General features: G+C 42.2%; 1 protein-coding gene across 2 annotated transcripts in view; it reads left to right on the plus strand.

Annotated features, from left to right (window-relative positions):
• Positions 1-332: 332 nt before the first annotated feature.
• Positions 333-15,705, plus strand: part of TNKS2 (tankyrase 2) — a 66,564-nt gene continuing 51,191 nt past the window's right edge. The window contains exon 1 of one of the 2 annotated variants that reach the window (XM_025274181.3): positions 333-845. In XM_025274181.3, coding sequence (XP_025129966.1) covers positions 647-845 — 199 coding nt within the window. In that variant the 5' untranslated portion in view covers positions 333-646. The remainder of the gene's footprint in view (positions 846-15,705) is intronic. The other variant, XM_025274180.3, reaches the window with a different exon arrangement.

The following is a 15,705-nucleotide window of genomic DNA, read 5'->3' on the forward strand; positions in this document are numbered from 1 at the left end:
ACCCCCAGGACAAAGGGGTTGTGGAAGCTGAAAACATGGAAAACGTCTACAGTAAGAAGTCCAAAATAACATCCAAAATTGGGGGGAAACTTTCAAAGGTTCTTTTCTGTGCAATAAGGAAATTCAGATTAAGAATCCATTCTTTTTATAAAAACATTAAGCAGAACATTCAACTTCAGCAAAACCCACCACAAAGATGGCGGAAGAACGAAGCCCCTACTCCACCCGCAGCTAGAGGCTCTCGCCTAACATTTCCCACAAACCCCTCCGCGCGGCCCGCTGGCCAAAACCTGTCCGGCCTGCCTACCACCACTGCGCACGCGCGGCGCGACGTCACGTGCGCTCCCAGGGCTCAGCGGAGCTGGCGGGAGGGGCCTTGCCAGCTTCCGCCGCCGCGTCGCTTCTGAGCTCGAACGGCGGGTTCTCGGTGCCTCCGTCGCGGCGGGGCAGTCAGGGGTCGCGAGGCCGATCGAGGGATGCGAGGTGGCGCGGCCATGGGACTGCGCCGTGCCCGGTGACAGCAGGGAGCCGAGCGGCCCGGGCCCTGAGCGCGTCTCCTCCGGGGGGCCTCGCCCTCCTGCTCGCGGGGCCGGGGCTCCTGCTGCCGTTGCTGGTGCTGCTGCTGGCGGCGGCGGCGGCCAGAATAATGTCGGGCCGCCGCTGCGCCGGCGGGGGCGCGGCCTGCGCGGGCGCTGCTGCCGAGGCCGTGGAGCCGGCCGCCCGCGAGCTGTTCGAGGCTTGCCGCAACGGGGACGTGGAGCGAGTTAAGAGGCTGGTGACGCCCGAGAAGGTGAACAGCCGCGACACGGCGGGCAGGAAGTCCACCCCGCTCCACTTCGCCGCAGGTAAGCGAGGCCAGCGCCTCCTTGCCTCGCCCCAGACCCCACCTGCGCACTCGGGTTCGCAGGCCCGAATCCAGATACAGTGCTCCTTTCCCCCCGGCCCTTCCCCCTGGGACTTCGGTCCCGGTTCTCTTGATGTCGTCGAATGGGAGGTGAGGAGTCCCCTAGGTTTTAGGGGGTGAATGTGCCACAGTCACTGGAAGTTGTTGTGGGTTTTTTTTGCTTTGTTTTGTTTCGACAATACCTGTACCCACTTCCGGTCTTACTACCCTAAAAGGCCTCTACAGGCTAGAAAGAGTAGGGGACGAAGTAGACCTTGTGATTTTTAAGGGCCAGTTATCTTCCAAACCTATCTTTCTTGCACTTTCCACTATAACTCTTGAAAATCCTTTGTGTGACGTTCTTGAGGCTTTTGTCAAATGCAGGGATGTAATTTAGGAGGATCAGCTTAATGGTTCATTGACACATTAGCATTAATGGGTTTACCTGGGTAGCAGTCATTGGCAAGTTTCTGGAGACAAACTGGAAATAGTCAAGTTTGGAAGAACTGAGGTCTGACTTAGGCTGGGTGCGGGATGCGTGCGGGTAGTCTCTGCCAGACACAAGTTGGGATGGAGAGTAGTATAATGCCACAAAGATGGTGCGGGGACTCTAGTTTGGGTCTAGATTTTAAATTGGAAGTTATCTCGCCTCATCCTGAGATTTAGATCGTTTGAATTACACACATACACATTTTTATATATGTTTACTAGGTTCATTTTTGATAGGTGTATTAAATTTAATTGAAGAATATAAAAGCTAGAGATGGGACACAGCTTATTTCTGTGAAGCATTTATACTTTTCTCTTGGAAGAAGGATTGTGATTGCACTCTGTAATGATGAGCCGAGAAACGTAAGAAAGATTTCCTTGTTCAGAAGCATTGCTTTTACGCTTTCAGTGGGAAATGTGTTTGTCTTAACCTGCACCTGATTTAGAATGTAAATATTACTGGAAAGTATGCTTTCTCCATCAATTACAAATTTGTTGGGTTCCCATTGAGGAACTTTTTAAGGGAGAAGGTTTGGAGGACCATTGGTGGGAGAACTAGAAACAGCCTGTGGGCAGTGGAAAGGGAAGAGAAGAATACTAAAGTCTAATCTCAGGTTTAGCTAGTTTTGCCTAAAATTTTGATGATCACCGCTGTCTCTTAATTTGAATTGTCCTGCTTGTCCATGTAGTCAACATTTAAGCAACTGATTTGGGAAACTGTCATAACCTACTGATACATAATCCAAAGGGTAGTGTTACTCAGATTCTGTTTGCTTGATCTGTGGGATAAAAATAACCAAAGATCTTAGTTGCTACCTTTCAAGAATTTGTTGTATTAATGAGTTCATATCTGAAAATAGTAATATTTAGAGACTTAAGGTTATGGATTAGCTTCCTATTAACCTTTTTCCTCCCAACCATCCCACCCTGAGCTCTGTCCCAAGATCAAAGCACTTTTTGCCAAACTGAAGTGGAAAACTCTGTGGTTTGTTCAAACTGAAATGGAAAACTTATTTTAGGAACCAGTTACGCCTCACAATTTACCCAAATTATCAGGTACAGGTTATAAGATTAAGAATTTGAGGTATAAAAGAAAGTAATAAAAATTACTAATGATCTATATTAAACCAGAGTTTTAAAGCTCTGCATTTAAACCCAGGTATATAAAAAACTTTAATTAACTCTGTAAATTTCAGTCTGAATTATTACTTAAGATTAATGAGAGAGAACCTTCTTACTCAAATTTTGAAATAAATGCATCCAGCTGCACTTTTTCTTAATATGTGGAGAATATATTTTATAAACTCTCTGTAGTAGTGAGTTATTAGTTATGGTAACATGCACGTCAGCATGTCATTGGAAGTTCAGTGTAGGTGGGATTATATAACTGCCTGACCGAGCAGTGTCCCGTGTTTGTGCATTATAGGGTAAGCTGTAGGGGAACCTTTTTTTTTAAGCCAATTAAAACTTGGACATTTTATGGGAGGTGGGTAGGTATGATTTTGTCTTTTTGTTTCAATTCCAGAGAACAGGAATGAGAGATTGGTGCAAAGGAAAATGAATCACTATAGAACAGTTTAGAGAATTTGGTCTGTCTTTTCATCTAAAATATTTAGTTCATTTAAAGAATAATTGCTAGCCCTAAAGGAGTTAAGTTCTTGTGTCAAATGGAAAAAATAATCAGATAAACAGTAACTTTTCTATTATCAGACTAGATTCCATTTCTTAAATAAGTATGCTTCAAGAAGTCACTGCTAGTCAGAAGTTTCCTCTTCAGTCCCCCTGCCACCAGCCCCTTACCTATCCCCTCCCCCCAACACACACACACAGGGTGTGAATGAGTTTTTTGTGACACATTACGAAACTTGTAGAGGCAAGTTGGTGGTAGTAAAGCTGCAGCTCTAATTTTGCTAAAAGCAGTAACATCTGAAATTCTTGACAGTATAATCCCCTAGAAAACAAGCAGGTTTCAGTAAAGGATATTGCTTCTCTGAACTTGCTTCTGAAAAAATGAAGAGGGCCAGAATCTTTGGGAGAACGTTATCTTTTTGTCCATCATAGCCAAAGAAAGAAATACACAGCATTCTCAGGAATCTTAGAACAGGAGAACAGAATTCTCTGGCTTGAGAATATTAAATATTCTTTAAGATGTGCAGAGAATTGTTCAATGGGAAAAAAATGTAAAATAGCATTCAGTTCAAAGAATTCAGGTATAGAGATGGTAGAAAGAGATGATATATATGTATGTATATAGTTGTAGTTGGAGAAGACAAGTTGAAAAATAATTTGCATTGTTAGAGTTATAGTTAAACAAAGTAACTTTTGTTTTGTACTTAGTATGTTACTTTTCTGTATTTACAGTATGCTACTCAGCCATGTACTTCAGGTGCTACATTCAATTATGTATAAAGTATGTATATGAATTGCATATAAGGTTTCCCACTCCCCCACACCAAGTGTGAACTAGAGCACCTGGAATTTATTATACAATCAACTGATAGGAAACCTACTTTTTTTAGAGAGAAAAGAAGACTAAGGCTAAACAATGTTGCCATCCACATATGTGGAAGAAGTCAAGTACACAAAGTGAGAGGATATGACTTGTGTGGCCTTTGCAGTCAAAGCTAGGGGCTAGTAGGTGAAAGGTTACGTGGAGTCAGACTGCCTTTAACAATCTACTCAACTGTGGGATTGGCTGGGAGTCTCCTTACAGTGGTTGAATTGCCACCTTTGAGAGGTATGGAAAGGATTTCTGTATAGGGAAGGCAGTTGGACTGGTAGGTCAGAATCTGACTTGTATAAGAAAGTGAAATGATTTCTCCAATTGAAGATGTTAATAACGTAGCTGCCCAGTGGCTTCCTTGGTGGCTCAGATGGTAAAGAATCCGCCTGCAATGCAGGAGACCCAGGTTCGATCCCTGGGGCGGGAAGATCCTCTGGAGAAGGGAACGGCTACCCACTCCAGTATTCTTGCCTGGAAAATTCCATGAACAGAGAAGCCTGGCAGGCTACAGTCCACGGGGTTGTTGAGAGTCAGACACACTGAGCAACTGACGCTTTTACTTTCAGCTGCCAAAGATGTAATAGCTTTTGTGGTTACCACTGATACCCTTTCCCAAAGTGGTGCTATGGAAGCCCTCCATTAAAGTTTCAAAAGCATTTCCCTCTTTTGGCTGTAGGCCAACATCATAATTATGGGAGATCCACAAAAAGTACCCCCATTTCTTACCTAGGGCTAGAATTATAGACTGTTTTCAGGATTGTTTTTTGCTGTGGGGGATAATTAAATCCTGTATCGGTAGAAAACCCCTGTATCAAAGACCAGTCTATTTAAGACTTCAGAATATTTTTTTTTACTACCAGATCTCTTGTTATAGTATATTATCAAGACTTGAGTTACATCTTTTTCCTCAGCTGTTGGTGGATTTAGAGGTAGGCAGTAGACTTCAGTAGCAACCAGTTTGGAGTGCTTGTTTCAATATTTCTGCATTCAGATTGTCAGACTTTCATCACCCCAGAGGCCATGGGATCCTTTCCAAAGTTTCTCCTACTCTGACCAGACTATTTGTCCCAAGTTGAACTAGACAAAGCCTTCTCCTATGTATTCCTCATTGTCAACAAACACATGCAGGAAGTACTTCTTTCTGGATCTTAGTCAAGTTAAGTTATTAGGTGGGTACAAAAGTAATTGTGGTTTGGGGCCATGAAATTTAAATCATCATAACGAGGCTCAAACACATGTTTATTAATAAAAATAGGAACCATTACAATCAACTCATTTTTGCCAATGAGAAATAAGTTTATTCCTGTAGTGTAAAAATCCATACTTAGGGTTTTGATGAGCTTTTGGAAAGCATTTTCTGCTTCCTACTGATTGTGGAAGTGTTTTCCCTGCAAAAAGTTGTTGAGATGCTTGAAGAAGTGGTAATCAGTTGGCAAGAGATCAGGTGGATATGGCGGATGAGGCAAAACTTTGTAGCCCAATTCATTCAACTTTTGAAGCGTTGGTTGTGTGAGGTACGGTCAGGCGTTGTCATGGAGAAGAATTGCACCCTTTCTATTGACCAGTGCCGGCTGCAGGCATTGCAGTTTTTGGTGCATCTCATTGATTTGATGAGCATACTTCCCAGATGTAATGGTTTCAGAAAGCTGTAGTGGATTAGATGGGCAGCAGACCATGAAACAGTGACCATGACTTTTTTGGGAGTGCAAGTTTGGCTTTGGGAAGTGCTTTGGAGCTGCTTCTCAGTCCAGTCACTGAGCTGGTCATTTCTGGTTTTTATATAAAATCCCACTTTTTCAGTCTGATTGAGAAATGGTTCTTTGTTTTTGAGTAGAGTAAGAGAAGAAAACTCCTCACAATGGTGGGTTGTTTTTTATTTGCAGTCAGCTCATGAGGCACCCACTTTTTTTTTCATCTTTCCGATTTGCTTCAAATACCAAACAGCCGTAGAGTGATTGACGTTGAGTTGTTTGGCAGCTTCTTGTGTAGTTGTAAAAGGATCAGCTTCTTGGTCGTTGTCCGCTTCTGGTGGCTGGCCACTGCGCTCCTCATCCTCAAGGCCCTGGCCTCCTTAGCAAAACCTCTTGAACCACCACTGCCCTGTAGTTCTTGGGCTGAAGGCATAGTTGATGTTTTGAGTTGTCCCCGCTGCTTTATGACCCAGACCCGTGTTGAACTTGAATAAAAAAATTACTCAAATTAGTTTTTTGTCTAACATCATTTCTATAGTCTAAAGTAAATATAAAATAACCAGCAAGTAGTAAGTCATTAGCAAAAAAACATAAAAGAAGAAATGTGCATTGAAACAATGTATAACATAACCACATTTATTTAAGAATGTATTCTACTATCAAATGGCAAAAATCAACAATGTAAAACTGCAATTAATTTGAACCAATCTAATAATAGTAAGTGAGAAGTATAAAATGATAGCCTTTAAAAAATCTGACAAGAGTCCTGGCTGTGTTAAGTCAAGCTGAAGGCTGCTTGATTAGACATTCCCATCTTCTGGATCGCAGGAGCCTTCTCTCTTTCATGGCATTTGTTGATATTTTCTGTTTTTTAATGTTTCCTTCTGACAAAGCTCTGTGTGACGCCTTGAGTTGGCAACACATACTGTCGTTGCATATTGGACCAGCTGCATCATCAGTGGCTCATTCTATCTTCAGGCTGTAAAAAGGGAGAGATGGGGGCTCTCAATGAAACTTCCTAAGAGTCTAAGTTGGTTTCTCTCTAGCAACTTCCAGTGCTTCACAACTTTTTGGAAACCATTCAGATGAAAGCATGTTTCCAGTATAGCAGGAAAATATGATACTGTTAACAGTAGTCATGGTTGGCCAGACAGTTCCTGGACTGCAGAAACTGATGGCATCTGGATAGTAATGAAACAAAAGGGAAATTGAATAGACTGCTTTCTTAGTTGTCACAAATCATTAACTTCATATTTTCTGTGGAGGTTGTTTGCTTACTGTTCCAGCCAAAGTATCAGCTATACACTAAATAAATGTTTATCAAGTCCTCCTATATAACCAGTACTGGCCTTGTCCAATGAACAGAAATGAACAGGACATCTTGCCGGCCATTTTATTGATCAGCAAATTTAGTTTCCAAGTAAGCCTGTTTTGTTTCACTGTCGGGGCTCTATAGTGTATTCAAACTCAGTGTATGATTTCATCAGGATTTTCATGTTTGAAGATGAGTGCTATTACATAATTGTAAAATAAAATCACAGTGTATCCTGAGCAGCCGTAACCACTGACTGTAGGCTTCTGATTCCTTTGTAAAGAGATCCTTAGGATAATGGAGCTGGGTATCGACTCTAAGGATATGCCTATTCATGTTTTACCTGGCCAGTGAGAGCGTGATCAGAACATACCTTGGAAAACTGTTTTTTCTTCAAAAAATGAGTACATAACAGAAATGCTTTGAATTATTCTTGAGACTGTAAGAATGGGGATTGTGTCAGAGATTAGCTCTTAGAGTTTGGGAAGCCACTTAAATCTAAACATTTCACCAAACTTCCAAAAGTAGATTTTAAAATTTGAAATAGCTCCCTACTGACCCCTTCTAAATAATTCCTTTCACGTCAAGAAGTGACTTCCAACACTCTAAATCTCAGACTCTTATCTATTCTCAGAATAGCAGCATGACCTCTATATACCTATTGTAGTCCTTACACTGTGATTGGAAAACATGCTGATCTCTCTGTCAGTCTCCAGATGGGTTTCAGATCTCTTAATGGCTAGGAAATCATGTTGATACAGTTGTTGAGGTGAAAGTCCTCATCTGCGTCTTGGACTGTTGGTAATTATGTAGATAAAATCACCTTAACCCTTTCTCCTCATATCTCCTCCCTAGCTAAAACTTCAATTTCAGTATTTAATCAAACACATCAGTATTGATTCTCTCGTTAACTCTGGTTAGAAACAACTATCTTCTTTTCTCAGTGGTATTTTAGCAAAAGGCTACTCTTGACCTTTGTTCAGCTTGATCACTAATCCTTTGTAACAGATAGCTTCCTGACACTATCACATAGAACAACTAGATGTTCTGCTATAGCTATTTCTGTGGCCACTTCACACCCCTTTTTTGGGAAGTTACTCTGTGAGTCACCATTTTGACTACTTCAGACAACATTACCACTGAAGAAATAGTGATCCTTCTCAAGGTCCTTGAGTACACCAAGTAACTTTGCAAAGAAAGAGATAACTTTACTAACTTTTCTTTATTCTGATTCTTTTTCTCTTACTCTCCAACTGAAGTCTTTAATAAAAGCGTTTCTTCCAGGTGGATGCTGCGTGGCCGAAATAGCAGAACCACTGATTGGGGCAGCTGGGGGCGGCTCACTTGGGAGGACAGTGTGATCAGCAGTGCCCAGGCTGTGACAAGGAATATTTGGGTCAGAGACCTTTCTTCCTGGAAGTTTTCCCTCTTGGCCTTTGCAGTGCTAGTCTTTCTAAGTTTTACTTCTCAGTCTCCTTTTCTTGTACCATGATGCATTTTTTCAGCAAATATAAACAAATTTTTTTTGTTGCTGTGTGCCAGGCAGTGTGCAGGACACTGGGGAAGTAGGGATGTATTAAGATAGACGTTGACCCTCCCGTTATGGAGTTCAGGAGATTAGTACTGAAAAGTAATTATATGTTTTAATAAGTACCAGAGGATACTGCTGTGAATAGCAAAGACGAAAACCCCTGTGTATTTTCTGGAGCTTGAGTTCTAACGGAGGAGAGGGGGAAACCAACTGCATTGATTGTATGACTGTACAGAATGGACCGCTTTAGATAGAATGATCAGGGGTGGCCTCTTTAAGGTGGAGACATTAGACAGCGAATAGAAATGCAAAGAACAAGGGAGGATGCGGCCAAGCAGACAGGCAGCATATACTAAAGTAAGGCTGGCACACTTGATGAACTGAAAGAAAGGGAATCATGGTTCAGAAAGGGAAAAGTGGTTTGAAATGAAGTTAGAGAAGTAGGTAATGGCCAATTCAGGCAGCAGGCTTTGTAGGCCATGGTAGCATGATTGAATTTTATTCTAAGAGTGTCAGTGGGAAGCCAATGAATTACTTTAAATGGGGGTATGATATGAGGATTGTTTTTAAAAGATCGCTGGGGACAGTGAAAATGTGAAGCCCAATTAAGGAGACTTTTGCAGTGGTTCAGGCTGGAGACAGTGGCCCGGGAGGTGGCGGGGTGGTTGGGCAGTGTCAGTGGAATGAAGAGAAGTTAGGGAACGTGTTGAGTTTGAGATGCCTTTGAAATACCCAGGTGGAGATATGTCTAGTAAACAGTCTGGAATTCAGGTGAAAAATCTAGACTGCAGATTTCAGTTTGCAGGTCATGTATCTAAAGTGAAAGTGAAGTCTCTCAGTCGTGTCCGACTCTTAGCGACCCCATGGACTACAGCCCACCAGGCCCTCCGGCCATGGGATTTTCCAGGCAAGAGTACTGGAGTGGGGTGCCATTGCCTTCATGTATCTAGGTGGTATTTAAAGCCATAGGAGAAGATGAGGGGAAAAGAGGGAAGAGAACTGAGTCTTGAGGAACCCCAGCATTTAAAAATCAGGTGGAATAAGCAAGAAGCCCCTACGGAGGTAGGACATGTCCGAAACTTGACATTTCTCATCTGCTGCCACATCCTGTCTCAGTTGATGCTAACCCCACTCCTCCATTCCTTAGTCCAAAAACCTTGGAGTCAGCCGTGACTCCTCCCTTGCCCCCACCTTCTCTTAACCTCCTCACCCTCTCACCCTTACCCTCACCCCACATCCATTCTGAGAGCAAACTATGGTGGCTGTACCTTCAGAGTGCCCAGAATCTGCCACTTAATACTCTGACAGGTGCCACCACATTATGGTCCAAACTACCATGATCTTGCATTGGTTTCTAACCTGAACCCCCTTAAATCTTGTCTCAACCCAACAGCCAGAGGGCAATTTTCAGATACGTCATGTCATGTAATTTACCAACTCAGAATCCTACGATGACACTCCCTTCTTCCACAGTAAAAAAGCCAGAACTCTTACAGTGAATTCTGTAATCCTCAGGCCTCTGTGGCTGGTCCTCGTTACTTCTAACCTCACCTCCTATTCTGCTACCCCTTTCTCATTCAGCTCCATTTATTCTAGCCTTCTGACTGTCGGTCAGTAGGGCTAGTTCTCTCTCCGTCAAGTCTTGGGTCAGATGTCACCATCTCAGCAAGGCCTGTGGTGACCTCACTGTTCTACTTTATGACCCCCTCCATGTACACACTCTGGTCACCTTTTTTTTTTTTTTTTTTTTTTTTGCTGGATCTTCATTGCTGCTCGGGCCTTTCTCTAGTTGTGATACTCAGGCTTCTTTTTTTTTTTTTTCCAGGCTTCTTATTGCGGTGACTGTTTGCAGAGCACGGGCTCCAGGGCCCTTGGGCTCCAGTAGTTGCAGCTTTTGTGCTCTAGAGCACAGGCTCAATGGTTGTAGCCAATGGGCTTAGTTGCTCCACAGCATGTGGGACCTTCTGGATCAGGGATTGAACTTGTGTCTTCTGCATTGACAGTCTGATTCTTTACCACTGAGCCACGAGGAAATCCCTGATCACTTCTTATTCTCCTCTTTTTCTAATTACCTTTTAACATACTTACTTTGTGCATTTATTGTTCATCTCCTCCACCTCCATGGAAGTTCCTCAAAGGCAGATATTTGGTCTGTTCTGTACACTAGTACAGAGAAGGCAATGGCACCCCACTCCAGTACTCTTTCCTGGAAAATCCCAAGGACAGAGGAGCCTGGTGGGCTGCAGTCCATGGGGTCGCTAAGAGTCAGACATGACTGAGCGACTTCACTTTCACTTTTCACTTTCATGCATTGGAGAAGGAACTGGCAACCCACTCCAGTGTTCTTGCCTGGAGAATCCCAGGGACGGGGGAGCCTGGTGGGCTGCTGTCTATGGGGTCGCACAGAGTCGGACACGACTGAAGCGACTTAGCAGCAGCAGCAGTACACTAGTAAGTCAGAGGCACCCCGAAAAATGTCATCACGTGGTTGATTCCCTGATCATTTGGTTTCTTTTTTTGTTTGTTTAAGTCTTGATTGAATTTGTCCCGATATTATTTTTGTTTTTCATTTTGTTTTTGTTTGGCTTCAAGGCTTGTGGGATCTAAGCTCCCCAACCAGGGATCAAACTTGCACCCCCTGCATTGGAAAGTGAAGTCTTAACCACTGGACTACCAGGGAGATCCCTCCCTGATCGTTTGTTAAATGAACAGATGAGGCAGGAAAACCAGAAAGGTGTGATGTCATGGAAACTCAGAGATACTCTTCACAAGAGAGGGATTAGTCAATTGTCGAGTCAGTTGCCAAATGTTGCTGAGAGATCTAGTCAAATGAGAACAGACATGTGTCCTTTGGGTTTGGCAACATGGAGGTTGTAGGTGGCCTCAATGAAAGCAGTCATAAAGAAGAAGCCAGACTGGATTTGGAAGAGGAGTAAATGTGAAATAGAGAATTGGGGACAGTCTGTAGGGTTTCCCTGGTGGTTCAGACGGTAAAGCATCTGCCTACAATGCAGGAGACCCGGGTTCGATCCTTGGGTTGGGAAGATCCCCTGGAGAAGGAAATGGCAACCCACTCCAGTATTCTTGCCTGGAAAATCCCACGGATGGAGGAGCCTGGTAGGCTACCGTCCATGGTGTCCCAGAGAGTTGGATACAACTGAGTGACTTCACTTTCACTTTCCTAGAGGTTTGAATATGCAGGGGAGCAGAGAAATGGACATGTGAATTCAAGGAGAATATTTTTAATAAAATGGAACATATAGAACATGTTTACATACTGTTGGGAATGATCTGGTGGAGAGGGAGAGATTGATGTGGATGGGAATACCTTGAGAAGGTGAGAAAGGACTTGAGAAGGTGAGAAAGTGTAAGATGAGAAGGGATTGATCTTTGCTAAGAAACATACTTCTTTCAACAGAACAGAAAACTAGCGCCCTCTAGTCAGCTTCATTTTCTTGCATGGCTTTGAACACCATCTTTACGGTCAAGACTTCAAAATGTCAGTTGTTAGTTCATACTAATTTCCTTAGTTAGAAATACACAGAACCTTCTACTTATTGGACATTTGTTCCTCAAACAGATGTCCAAAAATATTTAAGCATTTCCAAAAACAAATAATCTTATCTTAGGAAACATCCTGTTTTCCTTTATATTTTAGATATCTGATTGTCATCTTCTTTCCCCAAATTAAAGAAGTTGCCAGATACTGTCAGTTTTCTCTTCTCTTTAGTTACTCCTGGCAACATTGTATGTAGTAGGAAAAGATTAGAAACAACCCAACTATTCATGAGAAAGAAACTAGTTTAATTTTGATTGTTGTTCAGTCACCCAGCCGTTTCCAATACTTTGCAACACCAGGCCTTCCTGTCCCTCAGCATCTCCCGAAATTTGCCCAAGCTTATGTCCATTGCATCGGTGATGCCATCCAGCCAGCCATCTCATCCTCTGATGCCCTCTTATCTTTCTGCCCTCAATCTTTCCCAGCATCAGGGACTTTTCCAATGAGTCAGCTGTTCCCATCAGGTGACCAAAATACTGGAGTTTCCGCTTTAACATCAGTCCTTCCTGCGAGTATTCAGGGTTGATTTCCCTTAAGATTGGTTTTATCTCCTTGCTGTCCAAGGGACTCTGAGTAGTCTTCTCCAGCACCAAAGTTGGAAGGATCAATTATTTGGCACTCTGCCTTCCTTACTATTCAACTCCCATAACCATGTGTGACCACTGGGAAGACCATAGCCTTGACTGTCCAGCCCTTGGCTGGCAGAGTAACGTCTCTGCTTTTCAGCACACTGTCTAGGTTTGTCGTAGCTTTCCTGCTAAGAGGCAAACGTCTTCTGATTTCATGGCTGCAGTCACCATCCACAGTGATTTTAGAGCTCAAGAAGAGGAAATCTGTCACTGCTTCCACCTCTTCCCCCCTCTATTTGCCATGAAGTAATGGGACCAGATGCCATGATCTTAGTTCTTTTAATATTTAATTTTAAGCTGACTTTTTCACTGTCCTCCTTCACCCTCATCAAGAGGCTCTTTAGTTCCTCTTCGCTTTCTGCCATTAGAGTGGTATCATCCCATATCTGAGGTTGTTGATGTTTCTCCCTCCTATCTTGATTGCAGCTTGTAATGCATCCAGCCTGGCATTTCGCATGATGTGTTCAGCATATCGATTAAACAAACAGAGCGACAGCAGACAGCTCTGTCATACTCCCTTTTTCGATCTTGAACCACTCATGTTCCATATAGGGTTCTAACTGTTGCTTCTTGACTCACATACAGGTTTCTCAGGAGACAGGTGAGATGGTCTGGTATTCCTGTCTCTTTAAGAGCTTTTCACAGTTTATTACAATCCACACAGTCAAAGGCTCTGGCGCAGTCAATGAAATAGAGGTAGATGTTGGTCTGGAAATTGCCTAGCTTTCTCTGTGATCTAGTGAATGTTGCCAATTTGATCTCTGGTTCCTCTTCCTTTTCTAAACCCAGCGTGGACATCTGGAAGTTCTTGGTTTGCATAATGCTGAAGCCTAGCACGCAAGGGTTTAAGCATGACCTTGCTAACATGGGAGATGAGTGCAATTGTCTGAGGGTGAGTGCATTCTTTGGTACTGCCCTTTTTGGGGAATTAGGATGAGGATTGACCTTTTCCAATCCTGTGGCCACTCTTCCAGCAGTGGAGGTAATGAATAGATTCAAGGGATTAGAACTTGTAAGTAGTGTGGCTGAAGAACTATGGATGGAGGTCCGTAATGCTCTACAGGAGGCAGCAAGCAAAACCATCCCAAAGAAAAAGATAAGCAAAAAGGCAAAGTGGCTATCTGAGGAGGCCTTACAGATAGCTGAAGAGAAGAGAAGAGAAAAAAACAAGGGAGAAAGGGAAAGGTATATCCCATTAAACGCTGATTTCCAAAGAACAGCATGGAGAGACAAGAAGGCCTTCTTCAATGAACAGTGTATAAAACTAAAAGAAAACAACAGAAGAAAGACTAGAGAGCTCGTCAGGAAAATGGGAGATATCAAGGGAACATTTTACCCAAAGATGGGCAAAATAAAGGATAGAAACGGTAGAGACTTAGTAGATGCTGAAGAGATGGAAAGAATACATGGAAGAACTGCACAAAAAAGATTTAAATGAACTAGATTACTACGATGGTGTGGTCAGCCACCCAGAACAAGGCATTCTGGACAGTGCAGTCGAGTGGGCCTGAAGAAGCACTGCTGTTAATAAAGCTAATGGATGCGACGGAATTCCAGCAGAACTCTTCAAAACCCTAAAGGAGGATGCCGTCAAGGTGTTGCATTCAATATGTCAGCACATCTGGAAGAAGATTCATGAGAAAGGAACTAGTTTTAAAATTGGTTGTTTTTTTTTTTTTGTTCAGTTGCCCAGTGACGGTCCTTGCGACCCCATGGACTGCAGCACGCCAGGCTTTCCTGTCCCTCACCATCTCCCAGTTTGCCCAAGTTCATGTCCATTGCATTGGTGATGCCCTAAAACTAGTTTAATTTTGATACTTGCAATCAATAAAATGTGTGGCTATTGGAGTTGATTTGTAGGATATTATTAGCTTTTTTAAAAGGCAGATGCAAAACAAGGTTTTAAAGTATATTTATTAGGCAATTTGCTTGTCTTCAGTGACCATTCATATTTTACAGTGGTGTTTTTCATACTATTTCTTTGAGATGCCTCTGAAGTAGAAGGAAAATTTCGTTTGGGTCTTTGTAAAGGAGAAGAAGGCAGATTCTTCTGAATAGTATTACTTTAAATTGAATTCAGTTAATTTGCAACTCTATGAGTGCCAACTGTGTACCAGGCATTGGGTATTTTTGCAACAAACAAGACACATACTGGGATTTTATATAAGATTTCATTAGAAGTGTTAACTCAGAAAGGCTTATGCACCTCCATATTCACTGCAGCATTTTTTCTTTTCTTCCTGTTTTTTAAAATTGAAGTATAGTTAATTTATAGTGTTGTGCTAGTTCCTGGTGTACTGCACAGTGATTTGGTTTTGTGTGTATGTGTATAAATTCTTTTTCATATTGTTTTTCCATTATAATTTATTACAAGACATTGAATATAGTCCCTGTGCTATATAATAGGTCCCTGATAATTATCTATTTTATAAATATTAGTTTGTATCTGCTAACCCCAAGCTCCTAATTTACTGATCCCTCAGTTCCCTTTTGGTAACCATACATTGTTTTCTTTGTCTGTGAGTCTGTTTCTGTCTTGTAAATAAGTTCATTTGTATCATATTTTTGTTGTTGTTCAATCGCTAAGTTGTGTCCAGTTCTTTGCAACCCCAGTGAGCATTCCAGACTGCTCTGTCTTTCACTGTCGTACCATATTTTAGATAGACGTGATACCTGATATTTGTCTTATCCATTCCTCTGTCCATGGACATTTAAGTTGCTTCCATGTCTTGGCTATTGTAAATAGTGCCGTTGCAACATTAGTTACAAAAGCTAAGACATGGGGAAAAACCTAAGTGCCTGTCAAGGTATGAATGGATAAAGAAATTGCGGTATATATACACGATGGAGTATAATTCAGCTGGGAAAATACGATATCTTACCATTTGTAATAGCATGAATGGTATTAAGCTATGTGAAGTTAAGTCCTGGGGATGTAATATACAGCATGAAGACTATAGTCAATAATACTGCATTATATATTTGAAAGTTGCTAAGAGAGTAGATCTCATCACAAGAAAAAATACCTATATGTGGTGGTAATGTTAACTAGATTATTGTGTTCATTTTACAGTATATACATGAAGAAGGAAATGGCAACCCACTGCA

This window comes from Bubalus bubalis, chromosome 23 (genome assembly GCF_019923935.1).
Source record: "Bubalus bubalis isolate 160015118507 breed Murrah chromosome 23, NDDB_SH_1, whole genome shotgun sequence".
Taxonomy (NCBI): domain Eukaryota; kingdom Metazoa; phylum Chordata; class Mammalia; order Artiodactyla; family Bovidae; genus Bubalus; species Bubalus bubalis.